General features: G+C 36.3%; 1 protein-coding gene across 2 annotated transcripts in view; it reads right to left on the bottom strand.

Moving 5' to 3' along the window:
• Window positions 1-20073, bottom strand: part of C4H3orf52 (chromosome 4 C3orf52 homolog) — a 47897-nt gene extending 27824 nt beyond the window's left edge. The window contains exons 1-3 of one of the 2 annotated variants that reach the window (XM_007493661.3): window positions 19714-20073; window positions 19480-19619; window positions 3429-3558 (exon numbers count right to left, since the gene is read on the bottom strand). In XM_007493661.3, coding sequence (XP_007493723.1) covers window positions 3429-3558; window positions 19480-19587 — 238 coding nt within the window. In that variant the 5' untranslated portion in view covers window positions 19588-19619; window positions 19714-20073. The other variant, XM_007493660.3, reaches the window with a different exon arrangement.
• Window positions 20074-21360: the final 1287 nt, after the last annotated feature.

Raw genomic sequence — 21360 nt, 5'->3', positions numbered from 1 at the left:
CAAAAAAACTGGAAAATTAGGAATGCCCTCTGATAGAGGAATGGCTGAACAAATTGTGGTATATGCTAGTGATGGAATACTATTGTACTCAAAGAAATAATGAACTGGAGGAATTTCATGTGAACAGGAACAACCTCCAGGAATTGATGCAAAGTGAAAGGAGCAGAACCAGGAGAACATTGTACACAGAGATTGATACACTGCGGTACAATCAAATGTAATGGACTTCTCTACTAGCAGCAATGATCCAGAACTATTTGGAGGGGCTTATAAGAAAGAACACTATCCAGAGAAAGAACTGTGGGAGTAGAAACACAGAAGAAAAACAACTGTTTGATCACATGGGTCAATAGGGATATGACTGGGGATGTAGACTCTAAATGATCACCCTAGTGCAAATATCAATAATATGGAAATAGGTCTTGATCAATGAGACATGTAAAACCCAGTGGAATTGCGCATCAGCTACAAGAGGGGATTGGCAGGAGGGGAAGGAAAGAACATGAATCTTATAACCATGGAAAAATATTCTAAATTAACTAATTAAATAAAATTTTCAAAAAAAATAAAAAATATACTTGTTAATTGATTAAAGTGTCTCATGATTCCTAGGAAAGATCAGTGAACACTAGAGAATTTTTGTTGTTGCTATTGGGTTTTCAGTCACATCTAACTAACTCTTTGTGACCCCATTTGGGTCAAAGATACTAGAGTGGTTTGCCATTTCCTTTTCTGCTTCATTTTACAGATGAAGAAACCGAGGCAAACAGGGTTAAGTTACTTGCCCAGGGTCACACAGTTAGTAAATGACTTGAGGTCAGAATTGAACTCAAGAAAAGGAGTTTTTCTGATTCCAGGCCCAGCCATCTATCCACTGCACCTACGTAGGGAATTACAATATTTTTTTGAGTTGAAATAGAACCCAACAACCATTTATTTCAGCCTACATCCTAAAGAACTCCCTACCATAACATTCCTAATCTAGCTTCCCCTTAAAAAAATTATTCATTTAATTAATTTAGAATATTTTTCCATAGTTACATGATTCATGTTCTTTCCCTCCCCTCCTTCGTTTCCCCTCCTGGAGCTGACAAGCAATTCCACTGGGTTTACCTTATTCAGAAGCTATTTCCATATCATTAATATTTGCAATAGAGTGATCATTCAAAGTCAACATCCCCAATCACATCTTCATCAAACCATGTGATCAAGCAATTTTCTTCTGCATTTCTACTCCCATAGTTCTTTGATTTAGCTCCTTATAAATTTGAGTTATTAGTCCTTTGTCAGAGGTTTTTGTTATAAAGGTTTTTCCCCCCAATTTGTTGCTTCTCTTCTAATTCTGGTTGCATTGGTTTTTGTTTCTAGCTTCCCCTTAAAGATTTCAGATGAGGGGGATTCCATCTAGCTACACTCCATTCCACTGCTGGGCAGTTTAGCTTTGTGATAAGGTTTTTTTTTCCCAAAACCAAGCCAAAATTTGTGTGCCACTTTTGCTCAGTGTTCTAGCTCTGACCATTGGGGTCAACACATGACAAATAAAATCCCCTTCCTCACCAGGCCCTGTGGAATATTTGAACACTGATATCAAGTACTTAAAAAGACGGGAATGTTTCTGTTCCTCCCTGTAAGTCTTTAATACTTTCTACACTGATATTAAATTGTTTTGTGACTTATTATTCATTTATGTACCACCCCCATGCTTCTTATCTTTTTTCATTCCTCAATTTTGACAGGTTTACAGTTTTTAAAGTGTTTTCACCTGTTACATAATCATATCCTCTCAAACACACTCCAAAAGAGGTACGGCAGAGATTATCATTCTGATTGTACAAATGAGGAAATAATTTCAGAAAGATTAAGTGACAAGATTGCAGCAAGAGAATTAGACTCCAGTGTTTTTAACTCCTTCTCTGGTGCTTAAATAAATAAACCTTAAACCTCTTGTATATGTTAACATCAAATCCCTAATTTCCATTCTCCTCCCCCATACTTCCACGAGGGCATGCTTTATTTTTTATTTTGTTTTTATTGCCAGTTCCAAATTCTCTCTCTCCCTTCAGTCCCTCTCTAACCCTAAGAAGGCAAGAAATATCATACCCATTATACATGTGAAATCATGAAAAAAACACATTTCCATATTAGTCATGTTGTGGGAAAAAATAAAAAGGAAGAAAAATAAATTTTGAAAATATTCTTCAGACTTCACTAATTGTTCTCAGTTTTCTCTCCAAATGTAGACAGCAATTTTTCAGAAAGTCCTTTGGAATTATCACAGATTATTGTATTAATCAGAGTAGTTGTCATTCCCCCTTGATCACCACACAATATTGTTGTTACTACATACAATATTCTCCTAGTTTTTCTCACTTCATTTGCAGCATCAACTCATATAGGCCTTTCCAAGTTTTTCCTGAAACCATTCCCTTTGTCATTTCTTACAGCACAGTAGTTTTCCGTGAATAATTGTATGCCTCATCTTGTTCAGCCACCCCCAATTGACAGACATCCCTTCAATTTCCAATTTCTTTGCCAGCACAGAAAGAATTGCTATAAATATTTTTGTACATATGGGGCCTTTTTATTTTTCTTTGATCCTATTGGGATACAGACCTACTTGTGATATCTCTGTGTCAAAGAGTACATGGTTTTATAGCATAGTTTAAGTATAGTTCCAGATTATTTCCAGAATGGTTAGATCCAACAGTGCATTAATGTCCTAATTTTTTCCACACCCTCTCCGGCATTTTTCCTTTTCCTTTTTCTGATGTTAGCCAAATTGATGGATATGAGATGGTAACTCAGTGTTGTTTCAATTTATATTTCTCTATTTATTGATGACTTAAGAGTGTTTTTATATGACCATCGAGAGCTTTGATATCTTCTCAAAATTGCTTGCTTATATCATTTAAAAATTTATCAACTGGAGAGTGGCTTTTATTGTTCTAAATCTGGAAAGTCTCTTAATTTCCAAGTCAGTTCCATATCCATATTATGTAGCTCCAAATCTAGGTCATTGAAAAAGCAGAAAACAACCCAACCTAGATGAGTAAGAATAATGTATATGCACAAGTATACATATTTGTTGTTGTTGAGTCATTTTAGTCATGTCCAACTCTTTCATGACTCTATTTTGGAGTTTTCTTTGCAAAGACACTGGAGTGGTTTGCCATTTCCTTTTCCAGCTCAATTTACAGATGAGAAACTTGGGCAAACAGGGTTAAGTGATCTGTCCAGGGTCACAGAGCTAGCAAATGTCTGAGGCTGGCTTTGAACTTGTGAAGATAAGTCTTCCTGATTCCAAACACAGTGCTCTATTCACTGTACCACCTAGCTGTTCATGTATATAAATGTGTGTGTATATGTGTGTGTGTGTGTATATAGATGTATAGATATAGATAGTAAATTATCTTTTTTAATATTCTTACCTTCATGGATCAAAATGACTATAATAATCATTAAAATGAAGCCTATGAAGAGAGAAGCAACTGCCATCCACAGTTTATACTTCCCTTTCACAGGTCTCTTGCAGAATTTCCAGGAGTTTTGTCTTCTAGCCTAAGAAATAGAAGGGTATGATCAGCTAAAACTGAACAGGATGGTGAAGCAGACTTTTAAGAGAGTTCCAAAACTGTGAACTGTCCAGCAGACCTCTCCACTTACACTTAACAGAGAAAATCTTCGCACATAGAACGCACATCCTGCCGAATAAAAATCTCTAATGAAAAGTACTAAGAGCCATAAGCACTATGCTAGGATTACCCCCCCCCCCCCATCATCTCTCAGGTCCTGATCCTTTGGGAAAGGGGTTAGTTCTGTAGTTAAAATCATAACTAAGGCAAGTTAACATGAAATATTGGAAGTGTACAAATCCATACCAAGTGAGCTCCCTAAGATCTTTGATCTTCTCCAAAAAGGGAGGTGCCAAAATCTGGATCTACCACCATCATCAACCCCCCCCAACCCCCCAAAGTTGATTTGCCAATATGTTTAGTATTTCCTGCCTTGGAAACCATCATTGTTAGTTATTGTTCTGACACTGACCATAATCAAGAATGGAAAATGGTTGGATGATAGCAGCAGCTTTAAACACACCATTTCCCTTGCCTGAAAACTCCTCTTTTCTCACCTGATTATCCAAATTCTATCTAAACATCAAGGCTTAGCTCAGATACCATCATCTTTAGGGCACATCCTTAATCATTCAGTTTTAAGAGAGTATTCCTTAGGAATTCCTACATTATGGAGGACAATCAAATGTCCTCAACCTCCTTGAAATTAAAGACTGTAAGGGGCAGCTAAGTGACTCAGAGGGTTGAGAGCCAGGTTTAGAAACAAGAGGTCCTGGGTTCCAATTTGACCTCATACACTTCCTAGCTGTGTGACTCTGGGTAAGTCACAAGCCACTGCTTACTTTTTAATGCTCTTCTGCCTTAGAACCATTGCACAGTATTGATTCTAAGATGGAAGGTAAGGAAAAACAAAGAAGAGAAAGAAGAGAAAAGAAAAGAGGAAGGAAGGAAGGAGAAAGAAGGAAAAAAGAAAGAGAAAAGAAAATTTAAAAAGGAAGGAAGGAAGAAAGGAAGGAAGGAAGGGAGGGAGAAAGAAGAGGGAGAGGGCAGAAAGTTGGGGGTGCATCTAGATGATTCAGTGGATAGTCTAGAGATGGGAGGTCCTGGGCCCAAACTTATACTCAAAAACTTCTTAAAGGTATGATCCTGGGCAAGTCACTAAACCCTGAGCTTTTTTCTACTCTCCTGAATTGGAACCAATACTCAGTGTATTGATTCTAAGTCAGAAAATAAGAATTTAAAAAATTATATTTTTATGCTTTGAATTTATTTATTTAATTAATTACTTTAGAATGTTTTTCCATGGTTACATGATTCATGTTCTTTCCCTCCCTTTCTCCTGTAGCCAATGAGCAATTCCACTGGGTTTTACATGTATCACTGATCAAGACCTATTTCCATATTATTAGTATAAGGATTTTTTAAGTTATACAATTTAGGGGGCAGCTGGGTAGCTCAGTGGATTGAGAGCCAGGCCTAGAGATGGGAGGTCCTGGGTTCAAATCTGACCTCAGACACTTCCCAGCTGTGCGACCCCTGGCAAGTCACTTAACCCCCACTGCCTAGCCCTTACCACTCTTCTGCCTTGGAGCCAATACACAATATTGACTCCAAGAGGGAAGGTAAGGGTTTAAAAAAAAAAATTATACAATTTAGATGTGAAACATTATATATCAAATCAAGTGGTTTTAGATGTGTTCTTAGAGTTTTGCTGATTTTTTCCCTCTTTTAAAAAAATCTTTGTTATAAGATATGGTTCTCTGGGAGGGAAAAAAGATAGAGATGGGGGAAAAACTAGGTGAAATAAAAACCTTTTAATAATCAAATTTATTTTTAGTTAAAGAAGAGCCTTTGTCTGGTTTTAAAGACATTAACTTCCTAATGTTCCTTCAGAATCTTGTTTTGTTTGTTTTCTTTTGGTCTGACTAGTTTTTTGGGGAGGGATCAGATTTTATCAGTATAGGTCATTTCCATTGTGGAAATTCCTTTTACCAATATATATCAGCAATTTGTCTACATTTTTGGCCAAAGTAATCCTATGGAGTAGTAGCTAAGGGTACCTTGAGGTTCAGTGACTTGCTTAAAAACACTTAGTTACCATATGTCAGAGTTGGTTCTAGAACCCGGGTCTCTTTGTGACTCTTAGCAGAATTGAATAACTCTCTTCTACTCAACTTAAATCCCTCATGATATAACTAAAATCATTTATTTGCCCTTAGCTATAACATAGAAGAGGTGATAACTAGCTTTAACTTAATCTAGAAAAGTATATTATGTAGTCTTTGAGCTTTCTCTCGACTCATTAAGCCTGTTGGTATTAATTTTTGTCCCCTTTAAGTGATTTAACTTTCTCCTTTCACACTGAGGATTGCACAATCCTGGATCATCCAGAGGAGAAATACCACTTCCTTCCTCCCTCCCTCCACAACCTTTCATGGTAAGCCAACGAAGTGGTCACAAGATGGTATTCCATTTTATTGGGTTAGGATGGGATGGGGAACACAAGAAATCCTGCACCGAACTCACAAACTTTCAGTATTTCCCTCTACAAATTTGTGGGGACTGGGTGTACACTCTGTTGCTGGGAAAGTCCTGTTTCATCATCTCCTTGTCTGGCTGTGCTCTGAGTGACCTCCCATGTCTCCCCATCAGCCTTTAACGAATCAGGTCTCAGAGTGCCCTGGATAGAGACTAACAAAGACTGGATGGGATGGGAGGATTACCTGTTTATCTCTGACAAGTTACCCCATTCTGTATGTACCCCATCAGAAGCAGACACCACAGGAATCTGAGAACTTCCTGACACCTAGGAAAATGTCTTTCCAAGATTCAACTGAATAGCCATTTCCTTTCTTGTCCCTGGTAGAGACTATTGTCTCCTGGCTCAACACTCTTCCAAGTTCTCCACTTCCTTCTCAACCCTGGAGAGATCTCCACCCCAAGGTTCATTCTCCTGATTGGTGGCTCCACACCAGACCATCATTTCATGGGGGACACTAGTCACTCCTGGCTTGATTCATCTGGACTTCTCTGCTTCCTTCCCATCTACCTTGCCCCTCTCAGGTTACCTTCTACCTGCCATAGTCCCTGTCCCTGTCCCTTTCAGCTCCCTTTAGAAGTTGTCTTTCCCTATTATAATTTAAGTTCTTTGAGGGGAGAGACCTAACTGCTTGTATCTATATCCCTGTACATACCAGTGTCTGGCACAGAGCAAGCACTTAAGAAATGTTCTAGCTATCCATTTATCTAACTATAAACTTACAAGCGGTGTGGCTATGACACATTGTGATTCTTTTTATTTTATTTTTTTTCCAGATTATATGAGGAAAACATTTTCTTTCTTCCTTTCTTCCTTGAAAATATTTGATTTTTCACTTGTTTATATGAGTATTGGATGTGGGTTTTGGTTTTTAAGGGATTATTATAAAAATGACTAATATGGAAATAGGTATTAAGTGATAATACATGTAAAACCCAGGAGAATTGCTTGTCAGCTCTGGGAAGGGGGAGGGAAAGAATATGAATCATATAACCATGAAAAAAAATACTTAAATTAAAAAAAAAATCCATCTTTACCTTGGGTCTTAGAATCAATACTATGTATTGGTTCCAAGGCAGAAGAGCAGAGTGGGCTAGGCAATTGGGGTTAAGTGACTTGCCCAGGGTCACACATCTAGCTAGTGTCTAAAGCCAGATTTGAAATCAGGACCTCTTTTCTCCAGGCCTGGCTCTCAATTCACTGAGCCATCTAGCTGCCTCTGGTTCAATTTTCAATAACTGTTTTCTGACATTTTTCCATTCATGTTTTCTTTCTCCTCCTGTCCCTCACTCCCTTATGTGATTTTTTAAAAAACAAAGACAACAGAATTTCTACACAAAAAATTGAATGTAGAACAAAGGAATTGGGATTAAATCTTATCTCTGCTGTTTATTGTGTGGCCTTTAGTCATTTTGTACCACACAATTTACTTATTTTTATTTTTCCAATTCAATACCATTTATCAAACACTTGTGTACAAGGCCTCAGACACTTATTATCTGTGTCCCCCTGGATAAGACATTTAATCCTGTTTGCCTCTGTTTCCTCATCTATAAAAATGAACTGAAGAAGACATTGGCAAACCACTCCAGGATCTCCACCAAAAATTCCTAAAGGGGATCACAAAGACTTGGGTAAGATGGAAACCAATGAATAACAACAATATGTATAAGGTACTATTAGGTGCTGAGGAAGCAAAGACAAAAATAAGAGGGTCCCTGCTCTTAAACATCTTACACTCTACAGAGGTAGTCAACAGAAATGTAGATCAGTAAAATCAATTAATCAACAAATAAATATGGATCTGCAGAAAGATACACACAGGAGCAAATGAGTAAAAAAAGCTTGAAGTTTTTCAAAGAAAGAAAATTCACTATTTCCAACCCTTCCATTTTTAAACTGTTCTAAATATTAGGGAATTTTTCGTGACACCAAGCCTAAATTTTCCTCTTTGCAAAGTATTTGAGGAACTAAAAGGAGGTCATGGGTTAAAATGACTATAAGATATGATACTATTGTACTTTGAGAAATGATGAACAGGATGATCTCAGAAAGAGCTGATAAAACCTACATGAACTGATGCAGAGTGAAATAAGCAGAACCAGAAGAATATTATACATGGTAACAGCAATCTTGTGGACTGATCAACTGTGAAAATTTTAGTTGCTCTCAGCAATACAATGTTCCAGGACAATTCTGAAGGACTAATGACAAAAAATGTTATCTCTAGAGAAAGAATTATTGGAGTTAGAATGCAGATCAAAGAATACTATTTATCACTTTAGCTTACAGGGATTTTGGTTTGGGGATTTTGATTTTATGTGTATTCTCTTACAAGAATGAACAATATGGAAATAGGTTTTAAATGATAATACATGTATAACCCAGATTAAATTGCTTAATATCTCTAGGTGGGGGAAGGGAAGAAGATAATTTGTATCTTATAACTTCAGAAAATTTATGTGGAAAATTGTTATACATGTAATTGGTAAAATAAAAAATATATTTTTTCTTTTAAACATTATTTTATTTGGTCATTTTCAAACAATAAAATATATATTTTTAAAAAAGATGACTGTAAGAATTTAACAGTGAAAAAAGAGACAACAGTTGATGGTTGGAGGAGATGACAAGACATTTTTTGTGCAGAGGAAACAACCACATTTAAAAACTATACAGAAGTGACTGATATATTTTAAAAAAAGATTTAAAAATGATAGTGGATTGGGCTAGAGGATCTTTGAGAAGCCATGTAGATCTAAATCTTTGATCCCATAGTCTTGGGAAGTTAAACTTGATTACAATAGTTATTCTGCCATTCCTCTAAAATATTTTTGGAATTCCTCTTTTGGAAGAAACACCTTGAAAATTCTATGTGATTAGCAAAACTCATCACTTTTTAAAAAATAATATTATACTTTCTGATTACATGTAAAAATAATTTCTAACATTCATTTTTTGAAACTTTTGAGTTCCAACTCCAGCTTTTGGGACAAAAATCCACTATTTGATAAAAACTGCTGGGAAAATTGGAAGACAGTGTGGGAGAGATTAGGTTTGGATCAACACCTCACACCCTACACCAAGATAAACTCAAAATGGGTGAATGACTTGAACATAAAGAAGGAAACTATAAGAAAATTAGGTGAACACAGAATAGTATACATGTCAGACCTTTCGGAAGGGAAAGATTTTAAAACCAAGCAAGACTTAGAAAGAGTCACAAAATGTAAAATAAATAATTTTGACTACATCAAATTAAAAACTTTTTGTACAAACAAAACCAATGTAACTAAAATCAGAAGAGAAGCAACAAATTGGGAAACAATTTTCATAACAAAAACCTCTGACAAAGGTCTAATTACTCAAATTTATAAAGAGCTAAACCAGTTGTACAAAAAATAAAGCCATTCTCCAATTGAAAAAAATGGGCAAGGGACATGAATAGGCAGTTTTCAGTTAAAGAAATCAAAACTATTAATAAGCACATGAAAAAGTGTTCTAGATCTCTTGTAATCATAGAGATGCAAATCAAAACAACTCTAAGGTATCACCTCACACCTAGCAGTTTGGTCAACATGACAGCAAAGGAAAGTAATGAATGCTGGAGGGTATGTGGCAAAATAGGGACATTAATTCATTGCTGGTAGAGTTATGAATTGATCCAACCATTCTGGAGGGCAATTTTGAACTGTGCCCAAAGGGCGATAAAAGACTGCCTGCCCTTTGATCCAGCCATAGCACTGCTGGGTTTGTACCCCAAAGAGATAATAAGGAAAAAAAACTTGTACAAGAATATTCATAGCTGCACTCTTTGTGGTGGCAAAAAATTAGAAAATGAGGGGCTGCCCTTCAATTGGGCAATGGCTGAACAAATCGTGGTATATGTTGGTGATGGAATACTATTGTGCTAAAAGGAATAATAAAGTGGAGGAATTCCATGGAGACTGGAACAACCTCCAGGAAGTGATGAAGAGCAAAAGGAGCAGAGCCAGGAGAACATTGTACATAAAGACTGTGGTACACTGTGGTACAATCGAACGTAATGGACTTCTCCATTAGTGTCAATGCAGTGTCCCTGAACAATCTGCAGGGATCTATGAGATAAAACACTATCCTTAAGCAGAGGACAAACTGTGGGAGTAAAAACACTGAGGAAAAGCAACTGCTTGACTACAGGGGTGGAGGGGATATGACTGAGGAGAGACACTAAATGAGCACCTTAATGCAAATACCAACAACATGGAAATGGGTTCGAACCAAGAACACATGTGATACCCAATGGAATCATGCGTCGGCTATGGGAGAGGTAGTGGGAAGGGGGGAGGGGAGGAGGAAAAGAAAATGATCTTTGTTTCCAATGAATAATGTTTGAAAATGACCAAATAAAATAATGTTTAAAAACTTAAAAAAAAAAAGTTTTGAGTTCCAAATTCTGTCCCTTCTTCTGATTCTCCTTCCCTCACTCCCTCGCTGCCCTCCCCTCTCCCTAAGACAGAAAGCAATCTGATATAGATTTTACATGTATAAACAGTTTTTCCATAATAGTCAAATCAACCCTTAGAGGATAAAGATTTTGTACCATTGAGGTTATTCCAAAAGATAAACCACAGCCTTTTGAAACAGAATCAGAGAATTCTACATTTGTATGCCCTCAGCATCCATGCAGTCCAACCCAAGGAAAGTCCAGTGAAAAGGGAGCATTTCCTAATAAGGGTTTGTCCAGCTTGTCTGAATACTCCCAATGAAAGAGGAACCCAGTGCTTCCTGGGGAAACCACTTCTATTTTTAGACTACTCTAATTGTTAGGAAGTTCTCCTGGCATCAAACCTAAATTTACCTCTGAAATTTTCAGCCATCACTCTGGTTCTGCCCTCTGGGGACAGGCAGAACAAGTCTAACCCCTTTTCTACATGATAGCTCTTCAAATACTTGGCCAAAGGTAGTCATGAAGTCTGTCACAGTAGAGGAGCTCTCTGATGAATATATGCAAAACCATGGGGGGGGGGGAGGACTTCCTGCCATTCTTAACAAATGCTAATACAGGAGATCTATAGACTCCAGAAGAGTTTGGAAAGAACTGTGATGGTATTGCAAACACAGCTGCATGGGAAGGTCCACTTGAGTTAAGGGCTCTGGCTCCTATTTTGCAACCACCAATAGAAGTTATCCAAGCAGACTCTCCTCCAATTGTAGTTGGTGAAAAATATTCAAACAAACCTTTAACACTCATATATATGAGACATGCCTATCTATGGCTTAGGAGAGCATTACAATTCTGTGAAACAACTGATGGACAGCTACCAAGAATTGGTTATAATTCAGCTATGGGTAAAATATAAAGTGGTTGGGAGCCCATAGCTGTATAAGACGCAATATGTTCAAGTGTAAAAGATGGATCTCTATTTTCCCATATTGCAACATACAGAAAAGAGTCCATACTTTAGATGGTGCTCCCCAAGTCCTATATGTAAATGAATCTCATTTGCTCTACAAATAGGCAATTACAAATAACTTTTGTTTGATATATTTGCTTTTTGGAAGAAGGAATAAAAATACACTCTCAGCATCAGGTTAATAATTTTTGTGTATGTTTGCCCAATATACAGGACTTTTTTTGTAGATAATTAAAGTTTATATGATTTAAATTAAATGCCTTTTAGGTAAGAAGATATACAAAAGAATAGAATTCTAAAGTATTAATGCTTTTGACCTATTTTCTAAGGAATCACTGTAACTTTTAAGCAGAAATATTCAAATGAATTTAATATCATGATCCATGTCAGGCAAAGTAGGTTATCCAAATCTAAAGATTTAAAAACAATTCTTCATTTGTTAGCTATCATTTTCATCATGAGCTGAACATTGTCTTGTTCATGGAATTTTCAAAAAGTAGACATGAACAAGAAGATTTCTATTGGGAATTTTTTTTCTTTTATAGAATTTGTATTCTGATTCAACATTATTTACTATCATTTAAATATTACCTAAATCAAAGTTTAAATAGTGGCTGATATTGATTAATTGCAATATATGCTAATTTAGGTTTTTTTATGTGATAAAACCTGTTCTAATTGGAGCTTCAAAGGTTTCCATTGTCCTTAATGGCACAAAAAATGGGATATGTCAGAATTCTAGAATGTCTTTGTCCAAATATTTTATCCACTTTACTGTGTTTACAACTTGTATTAAGTAAAATAATGTGTTTAATTATTGTGAGCAATATAGTTTTGCTCATATTATATGAGGTTTGCCAAAAGAATAATAAAAGATAAATGAATAAAAAATACTTGGGCAAAGTTATCATTTATAGCATTCACCAAAGATGTCCCTAAATACTCTGTGCTATGTCAGTGTTACTGAAATGACCATATAACCCCCTAAGGTGGATATTTTGATAAATATATTTACTTGGAAATGCTTGGAAGTTCATGTTTGTAGAAAAAGAAAAAAAAAGTTTCATAACCTAAAAGTCATACTCCTGATGGAGATAGCTCAGAAGGATGATTAGAAAAAGGAAATTACAGTTTTATATCCCACTAAGGAAGCATTTTTTAAATAGTGTCTCCTAAAGAGATTGATGAAAAGTTCTAGGATGATTAGTGGGATGGTCCTTGTAATATAAAAAAGCTACAAAAGTCTACCAGGACAGATAAATAATGTACATGAAATGGAAGCAAAAACATTAGCTCTTATAGCTAGCTGAAGATGCCATCAGAGAAAAGTAAATTTGGGATAATGAATAGCATGATTGGCATTGCATCTTTAAAGGCTTTCCCCAGTTAAATAACAAAGTGGAGATGCTCATCTCTTCTCATTGGTATAGAGATGGGTGAATCTATTGGTGCATGACCTAATGTACTACTGTAAAAGAGCAGTGAAGTGTCATAGTGGAGTCAAGAAGACCTAAGTTCAAATTTGGACTTCAAATACTAGTTTTGTGATCTGGGGCACATCTCTTAACCTTTGTTTGACTCAGTTTCTCACATCAGTAAAATGGGGATAATAATAGGTCCTACCTTATTGTGAGGATCAAATGAAATAATTATAAAATGTTTAACATTTATGTGCCTGGCACATAGTAGGTAATACATAAATCATAACTATTATTATTAAATATGAGAGCATACATATTGAGATGAGCAACCTCTTTTAAACTGACATTTGAGGATAAGGTTAGTTTTGATGAACAACAATATGGATTATGGTAGTGGAAAGCTGAAGAAGTTTGAGAAGCAATAGAGCAATATACATAGGAAGAAAGAGTTTAAAGGTGAAGATAGGTTGGTGGAGCTGTGAGTTGGCCTAGCACTTTGGAAAGCAATTTGTAAATAGGCATATAAACTGACTTAGAATATCCTTTGACTAAGAGATTCAACTACTAGGCTTATACCCCTAGGAGGATATCCACTTAAAAAAAAAAGTTCTTAGGGGGCAACTGGGTAGCTCAGTGGATTGAGAGTCAGACCTAGAGATTGGAGGTCCTGGGTTCAAATTTGACCTCAGACATTTCCTAGCTGTGTGACCCAGACTAGCAAGTCACTTAATCCCCATTGCCTAGTCCTTACCACTCTTTTGCCTTGGAGTCAATACACAGTATTAACTCTAAGATGGAAGGTAAGAGTTTAAAAAAAAAGTTCTTAAATACACTAAAATATTTATAGTAGCACTTTTTTGTGTTAGCAAAGAATTGGAAACAAAGTAGATGCCAATGGATTAGGGAATAAATAAATGGTGGTACATTAATGTCATGAAGTATAACTATATTGTTATAAACAACAGATATGATATAGAGAAACATGAAAAGATTTACATAAGTAAGGAAAGCCAACAAAACAATATATGCAATGACTACAACAACATAAATAGAAAGAACAGTCATAAAATAATCAAAAGTGAATGCTGTGTAAAAGAACTGATATAATGTATATCAATTATTTACCACCTGAGGATGGGCAGGGAAGAAAGAAGGGAAAAATATCTGAACTGCAAAAAGTCAGAAAACAATTGGCAAAAAATTGTTTCTACATATAATTGAAAAAATAAAATTCAACAAAAAAATAAAGTAAATGCTGTGAAATTACAAAGAGCAAGCAGGGCCCCAAGGGAAAACTATGAGAAGACATTCCTACCCCACTCCTTTTCAGAACTAGGAAGTCCATTGGTTAAAACAAAACAAAAAATGCTCCATATAGTTTAGACTTCTAAAAAAATGCATAAATTTTTCTGATTTTCCTCATCTCTTTTCCTAAAAAAAAGTCATATAAGATGATTCTTTAGGGGGAAAGGGGAAGAAATTGCAAGATACCAAATGATGTAAAAAAAATCAACAAAATTATTTTCAAAAAAAAATGGCAGAAGGTAATTTCCTTAAAACTACATCATTATTATTTGCATTATTGTTATCCTGAGGTGACAGCATTTCAAAATACCAGCTGAATATAATAAAATGACAATCCTAACTAAATATATTTATTTATTCAGTGTTATTCAGTAATTCATACCAATCGAATTACCAAAAAATCTATTTTATAGAACTAGAAAAAGTAATAACAATTTTTTTCTGAAAGAACAAAAGGTCAAGAATAACAAGGGAACTAATGAAAAAAAAATGTGAAGGACGGTGGCCTAGCCAGATCTTAAACTATACTTAAAGCAGTGATTATCAAAACAATCTGGTAATGGTTAAGAAATAGAAGGGTGGTGTCAATGGAATGGACTAAGGGTAAATGATCTCAGCAATCTAATGTTCAATAAACCCAAAGATCCAAGCTTTGGGGATAAAAACTCACTATTTGGCAAAAAGTGCTGGGAAAATTGGAAGATAGTATGGCAAAAATTTGGTTTAGATTAATATTTCACACCCTATACCAAGATAAGATCAAAATGGGTATGTGATATAAACATAAAGAGTGATATTAAAAGTAAATTAGAGGAACATAGAATTTGCCTGTCAGATCTATGGAGAAGGGGAGAAGATTACAAGATGGAAAATGAATAATTTTGATTAAATTTAAAAAGGTTTGTACAAACAAAACCAATGCAACCATGGGAAACAAAAAAAAAACTGGGGGAAAATTCTTATAACAAATTTTTCTGATAAGGGTCTCATTTTTTAATATAAAGAACTAAGTTAAATTTGTAAGAATCCAAGTCATTCCCTAACTGATAAATGGTCAAAGGATCTGAATAGGCAGTTTTCAGATGAAAAAAAAATCAAAGCTCTCAATAATCATATAAAAATGTTCTAAATCCCTCTTGATTAGAGAAATGTAAATTAAAACAATCCTGAGGTACCACCTCACACCTAGGAGATTGGCCAATATGATAGTAAAGGAAAATAATAAATGTTGGAAAGGATGTGGGAACACTAGGACACTAATGCATGGCTGGTGTAAGGATGATATTAGAAAATAAGTATTGTTTTATTAGTTTAGGAATAAGAAGTAAAGTGTCCGCTTGAGAAATAACTGGAGTTTGAAACAGAGATGAGAGAGCATGTTAATTTCAGATGTGACAATTATAACCGGTTTTCTATGTCAATTACTCTCTTTGGCAATTGGTTGTTGCTCTCTAGAAGTTGACAGAGACATTCTCTCAGAGACTGTCTCTCAGGGCTGGAGGAGGTACCATCTTTGCCTCTCTTTTTGTCTGAGGGAAAGATCTGAAGGAGCTCAGTGTTTTACTTTCCCAACTTGGGAAACACTATTGAATATCTATTGTGGTTTTATAGATTATTTAACTCTGAGAAGACCAAATTAAAACCTGATCTTTGGTTTGGACTCGACTCAGAGACCTAACTGGATTCTTGTTGAGACTCAACCAGCTAGCCTTTGCTATTTTATAATTTGAAGGCAAAGTTAAGATTTATAAGGATAATGGTGATAGTTTTTATTTAGATAGTATAAATTTGGGTTGTCAGATCAGGGAGGATTAGTGTAGCCTGTGAAACAGAGGAGAAGCAGTTCCATACAGAACCTGGAAGTTTATTTGGGTGGATTTAGAATCCCTTAGAATTAGAAATCCTTTATTTACTCTTATATATTTCAATAAATATTTTATTTTTATAATAAAAGTCTCTTTAGCATCCTTGAGACTGGCCCTGAAGGGAAGTTGACATTTGAGCTTCACTTCATCACTGAGGATATTTTTTATTATATCTATCAAAAGTATCCAAACAGTTTTGAACAGATTTGAACTTTTATTGGACAGTTTTTCTATCTATATTTTGTGTAGCTCACTATTATTTTTTTTTTATACTGGTGAAGTTGTGAACTGATCCAACCATTCTGAAGGATAATTTGGAATTATTCCCAAAGGGTTATAAAAGAATGCATAGCTTTTGATTCAGTAATACTACTACTAGGTCTGTGTCCCAAAGAGATTTTTAAAAATGAGAAAGGACCTGTTTGCACAAAAAAAAAATTATAACTGCTCTTTTTGTGGTGTCACAGAACTGGAAACCAAAGGCATGTCCCTTTTTGGGGAATGGCTGAACAAATTGTGGTATATGATAGTGATGGAGTGCTATTGTGCTATAAGGAATGATGAATAGGATGATTTCAGGAAGAACTGGAAAAACCTATGTGAACTGATGCAGAGTGAAATAAGAAGAACTGAGGGATCATGATACACAGTAACTACAAAACTGCAGAACAATAAAATGTAATAGACTTTGCTACTAACAGCAATACAATGATCCAGGACAATTCTGAGGACTTATGAAAAAGAATGCTATCCATCTCCAGAGGGAAAAAAAAAAAAACTGTTGGAGGAGGAATGCAAGAAAACATATTATTGATCACTTGTTTACTTGGACATATATTTTGGGGTTTTAGTTGTATAAGTTTATTCAGTTATAAAAATGAATACTATGGAACTATATACATTGGCTGCTTATCAGCTCTGGAAGGGGGGAAGGGAGAATGGAGGGAGACAATATGGATCACATGAGTGGAAAACTTAAGTGGAAATTTGTTATTCAAATTTAAAAATTCAATAAAAAATATACCAGTTAAGATGGAATGCCTGAACCACAGCAAGCATTTCATAAATGTTTGTTGATTCCCTGATTGATCAGAGACAAGTAGCTTTCATTTTCTGCTTTCTCTTTCAATTGCAACAGGTCATTCTTTATCTTTTTTTTTTAATGTCTGGTGAAGTTTGTGAATTCCTCAGAATAATGCTTTTAGATGAATGAAATAAAATACTTAGGATTAGAAAAGAAACCAATGTCAACATATAAAAATGCAATTATCAAAATATTGGGGGAAAATAGGTCATTAATCCTATAAAATCTACCCATGATGTCTTTGGGATCCATAGACCCTAGATTAAGAATCCTTGCCCTAGACCTAGGTAAGGAAAGAAACAGAAAGCTCTTCTTTCTTTTTCCAGTAAGACCTTTCCTGATGACTGTTGCCAAATTTCATTACAGATACCAATTGTCTCAGCTGTACTTGTAGGCAGATATCATGCAATCAAAGTTGGAAGGAACTTTGAAGTCCAACCTTATATATGAGTCACTTCTATAACATCCTTTGTAAATATAGGCAGAGAAATCGAGAGATGGACAAAGAGAGAAACAGCCTGACAAAGAGAGACAGAGATAGAGAGGGGAACAGAGAGAGACAAAGAGAGTCAGAGAAAGGAACAGACAGATGGATAGAAAGATAGATAGACATAGAGAAAGAGAAAAATAGACACAACAAGAGACAAAGAGAGAGGGGAACAGAGATAAAGTGACACAGATAGAGAACAAATTTGAATACTATTTGACACATACTCAAAAATATCAGACTAAGGTTCCAGACAATGTTTTTCCTAAGACTAGAGTCCCAGTCCCAGACACTGTCCTAAATTACTGATAACTCAAAGCATACTTGAAGCCATGTGCAAGAGATAACTAGAACATTTTCAGAATTCTCATTTCAAATCCAAGAGAAAAGTCAATCTGTTCTCACACAAACCTTTTAACAGAATTATGTGTTCTCAGAAATAAAAACACCAGGACATCCACTATATGTTTCTATGGGAAGGTCCATGCTTAAACTTCCTGTTTGGGAGTGCAAGAGGTGGAATGGGGGTAAGAATCAATGAAAGACAAAAAAAAATGTGTCTATTGGACCTATATATGGAGAGCTCTCACATGCTCTGATTTTTTTTTTCAGTTTAAGATGACATTTGGTCCCAAATTCCATCAAACAGTTATTGAAAATTAATGATATATGAGATATAACTAGGATTGAACTCAAGAGAAAAACAAGTCCTTCCTGAAAATTGCCAAGGGCTAAGGAATGGAAGATTAATATTTATTTTGATTCTTTTAAGCAGGTGAAAAGTATACCCTATAGTACCCTCCATAATCCTAGTCATTCCTCCCATCTCATGTACTCTCATGGGAGATTGTATCTGGAAGATGAAGATTGGTATGAGACTAGAAAGTGTAGACCTGCCTCAAAGTAAGAACTTAATAAAGTTTGAAGATAGAGAGCTGAAGTGGGAGTGAAAGTAGGTAGATAGAATAGTAAGAGAATCAACCCTTAGGCCTACATTTTCCTTTAAACCAGTTCAATCTCCAGGGACTTCACTTTTTGACCTAATTAGGTTGTTTCTTGCTGTTTTTTAGTGTAAAAGATGATTTATTGTATATTCCATTTAATATTTACAATAGAAATGAAAATGGTATTTTCTAAGCAATACACAAAAAGAAAAATGTCATAGTTTATTGACACTATTACAAACATTTATCCTGAAATGGCTATTTCTTGGCACCCAAAAATTTCAAATGAACATTTTAAACTATGTGGTAGAGCTCGAATACACAAAGTAATACAAATAAAAGGAAAACGACATTTTTAAAAACTGTAGACAGCTACAAGCAAAGCATATTTGAAGTGTGCCGGATCTGTTCTATGGCATCACTTTATTTCCAAACAGGCAGTTACTTAACAACTTTGAGAAATCATGCAAAGAGTTGTGGGATACTAAACAGCACAACTCAACTACAATGTAGAGGAAGAAAAGGGTCCCAAATCTCAAGAGACAAAACTAGTTCTTAAAACCTAATCTCCCACCTCCTATTTAAGGAGACCAGTCAAGAAGAAGCCACTTCCTTGCCAATATAATCTTGAAGCTGTGGCACCCGTTTAGACGTGGTCCCTGCCCAAACAGCTCAAAAGTTCTTCCTTTGGGGCTTCCCATGGCACTATTCGAATATATTCGTTTGTTTAGGGGCCATTTAGCAAGGTTAAACTTTTTTTAAAAGTTCTTTATATAGAAATTTTATCCCTAAAACTTCCACCTCCAGACTCTGAAACTTCATATAATCGCGTTAGAGCTAGGGAAACGCAAAGCTCTGCTTCCTACCTGGGCTGCCTCGGGGTCTTCCACCTGGAGAACGTTCTCTTGAGGAACTCTCCCGCTCAGAGGCACAGCCTCTTCGGGATGTACCCTGAGCTCCGCGAGTTGAATCATAGCATCAGCCGGCGCTGGCAGCCTCCCTCCGCCTAGTGGGAGAGCAGAGGAGAGCTAGGTGCAGAAGCCAGGTGTAGAGAAAAGTCTCGGGAAAACTGAAGGGCTTTGACGGAGGTCCGTACTCACCTGTCCAGGTTCGTTCCTGCCCCGCCCACAAGCCGTGACGTGGAGAGGGCCGGTGGTGAGCCGGCGGGGAGGGGAGGGCCAAACATACTAAGCCCGGGGCCCAAAGGAGGACAAGGTCCCTGTCTAGGGGAGAATGGTCATGCCCATTTTGGCGAAGGGTGAGCTTGAAGATAACGCCTTCTCCCGAGAGTTGTTTTTCAGGTTTGCTCAGCGTGTCCCTGGCTCCTGCCTAACCCTGGACAGTCAGATTATCCTCCTTAACAGGCAGAGGGAAAGCCCTGACAGTTCTCAAAGAACTGGAAAAACTGCCTGAGCAGGAGAAATCGGAACGCATGCCTTCCTAACGTAGAGGCACAGCCTCGGTAAACAATAGACTTGGGCTTCATTTTGTCCTATTGACAATATTGTAATCAAGCAGCTGATAACAAGCACTTATTAGGCACCTGCTAAACGCTAGTCGGGGGTCCAGGTGCTAGTGATAGAAACAAAAATCCTAGTCTTATTGGGTTTAACAATATATGTGTATGTCACTGTATAAGGGATAGGAACTGGATCTATGATTCAATTGGCACAGAGAACTCCTATTTGAGGGAAGTTTCTCTACAAATGAGAAGCTTGTATGAACCAAGCAAGAGTTAGATTTTGAGAAGAAGGCATTAGTAGCAGCTGAGGAGAAAAGGAAGGACTTTATGTAGAAGCTAGCATTTGGATTGGTCTTCAAGGAAAGGAGGGAGGAGTGAATTCCAGGTATTTGGAGCCGGTCTGTGAAATGGTATATGAAGAACTGAGATAAAGCCAGTTGAGTGGCCACAAAGTCTGGAATAGGGAATAAAATATAATGAGACTGGAAATGGTATGATGAGGTAGATTATGAAGGGTTTTAAATGTAAAACAGGAATAAGCAGACAATTCTAGAGATAGAAGGGATTACTGGAATCTGTTAAGCAAAGGAGTAATATAGTAAGACCTATGCTTTAGAAAAATCACTTTGACAAGAGTATGAAGTATAAATTCAAAGGGCTTGAGGCAGAGATGCCAATTAGGAAACTATTGAAATACTCTAGACCAGTGGTAGGAGGACTTGAACTAGGGAGCCTGTCTCATGGGTAAAGAGGAGGGGACAAATGTGAGAACTACATGTAGAAATAATTTGGGTACATGGGACAAGGGAGATCTAGAAATCAAGGATTTTAGCCTGAATATCTATCTCTATATATATGCTTTGATCCATAGAGTAAGGTTCAAAAGAGAATTGAGTTTAGAAAAGAAGCTGAGTTTTGTTTTGGACCTATTTAATTGAAATTCTTTAATTGAACAAGACATCTGGTTCCAGTTTGAAATGTCCATTATGGACTTTGTGATATAGAATGGGACTTTGAGAGATAGAGGAGAGGGTAGGGCAGCTAGATGTCTCAGTGATAGAGAGTTGGACCTGGAGATGGATGGTCCTGGTTTCAAATCTGACCTCAAACACTTCCTAGCTGTGTTACCTTGACCAAGTCACTTTACCCCCATTGCCCAGCCCTTAATTCCCTTCTGCCTTGGAATCAATACTTATTAATTCTAAGTCAGAAGGTAAGAGTTTAAGAGAGATGGAGAAAGAGAGAGAAGGACTAAATATATAAAGCTCTGGACACAGGCCAAGTC

The sequence above is a fragment of the Monodelphis domestica genome, chromosome 4, assembly GCF_027887165.1.
Source record: "Monodelphis domestica isolate mMonDom1 chromosome 4, mMonDom1.pri, whole genome shotgun sequence".
Classification (NCBI taxonomy): domain Eukaryota; kingdom Metazoa; phylum Chordata; class Mammalia; order Didelphimorphia; family Didelphidae; genus Monodelphis; species Monodelphis domestica.
The sequence above is the reverse complement of the archived record's forward strand: the minus strand, read 5'-3'. Positions and strand labels throughout refer to the sequence as shown.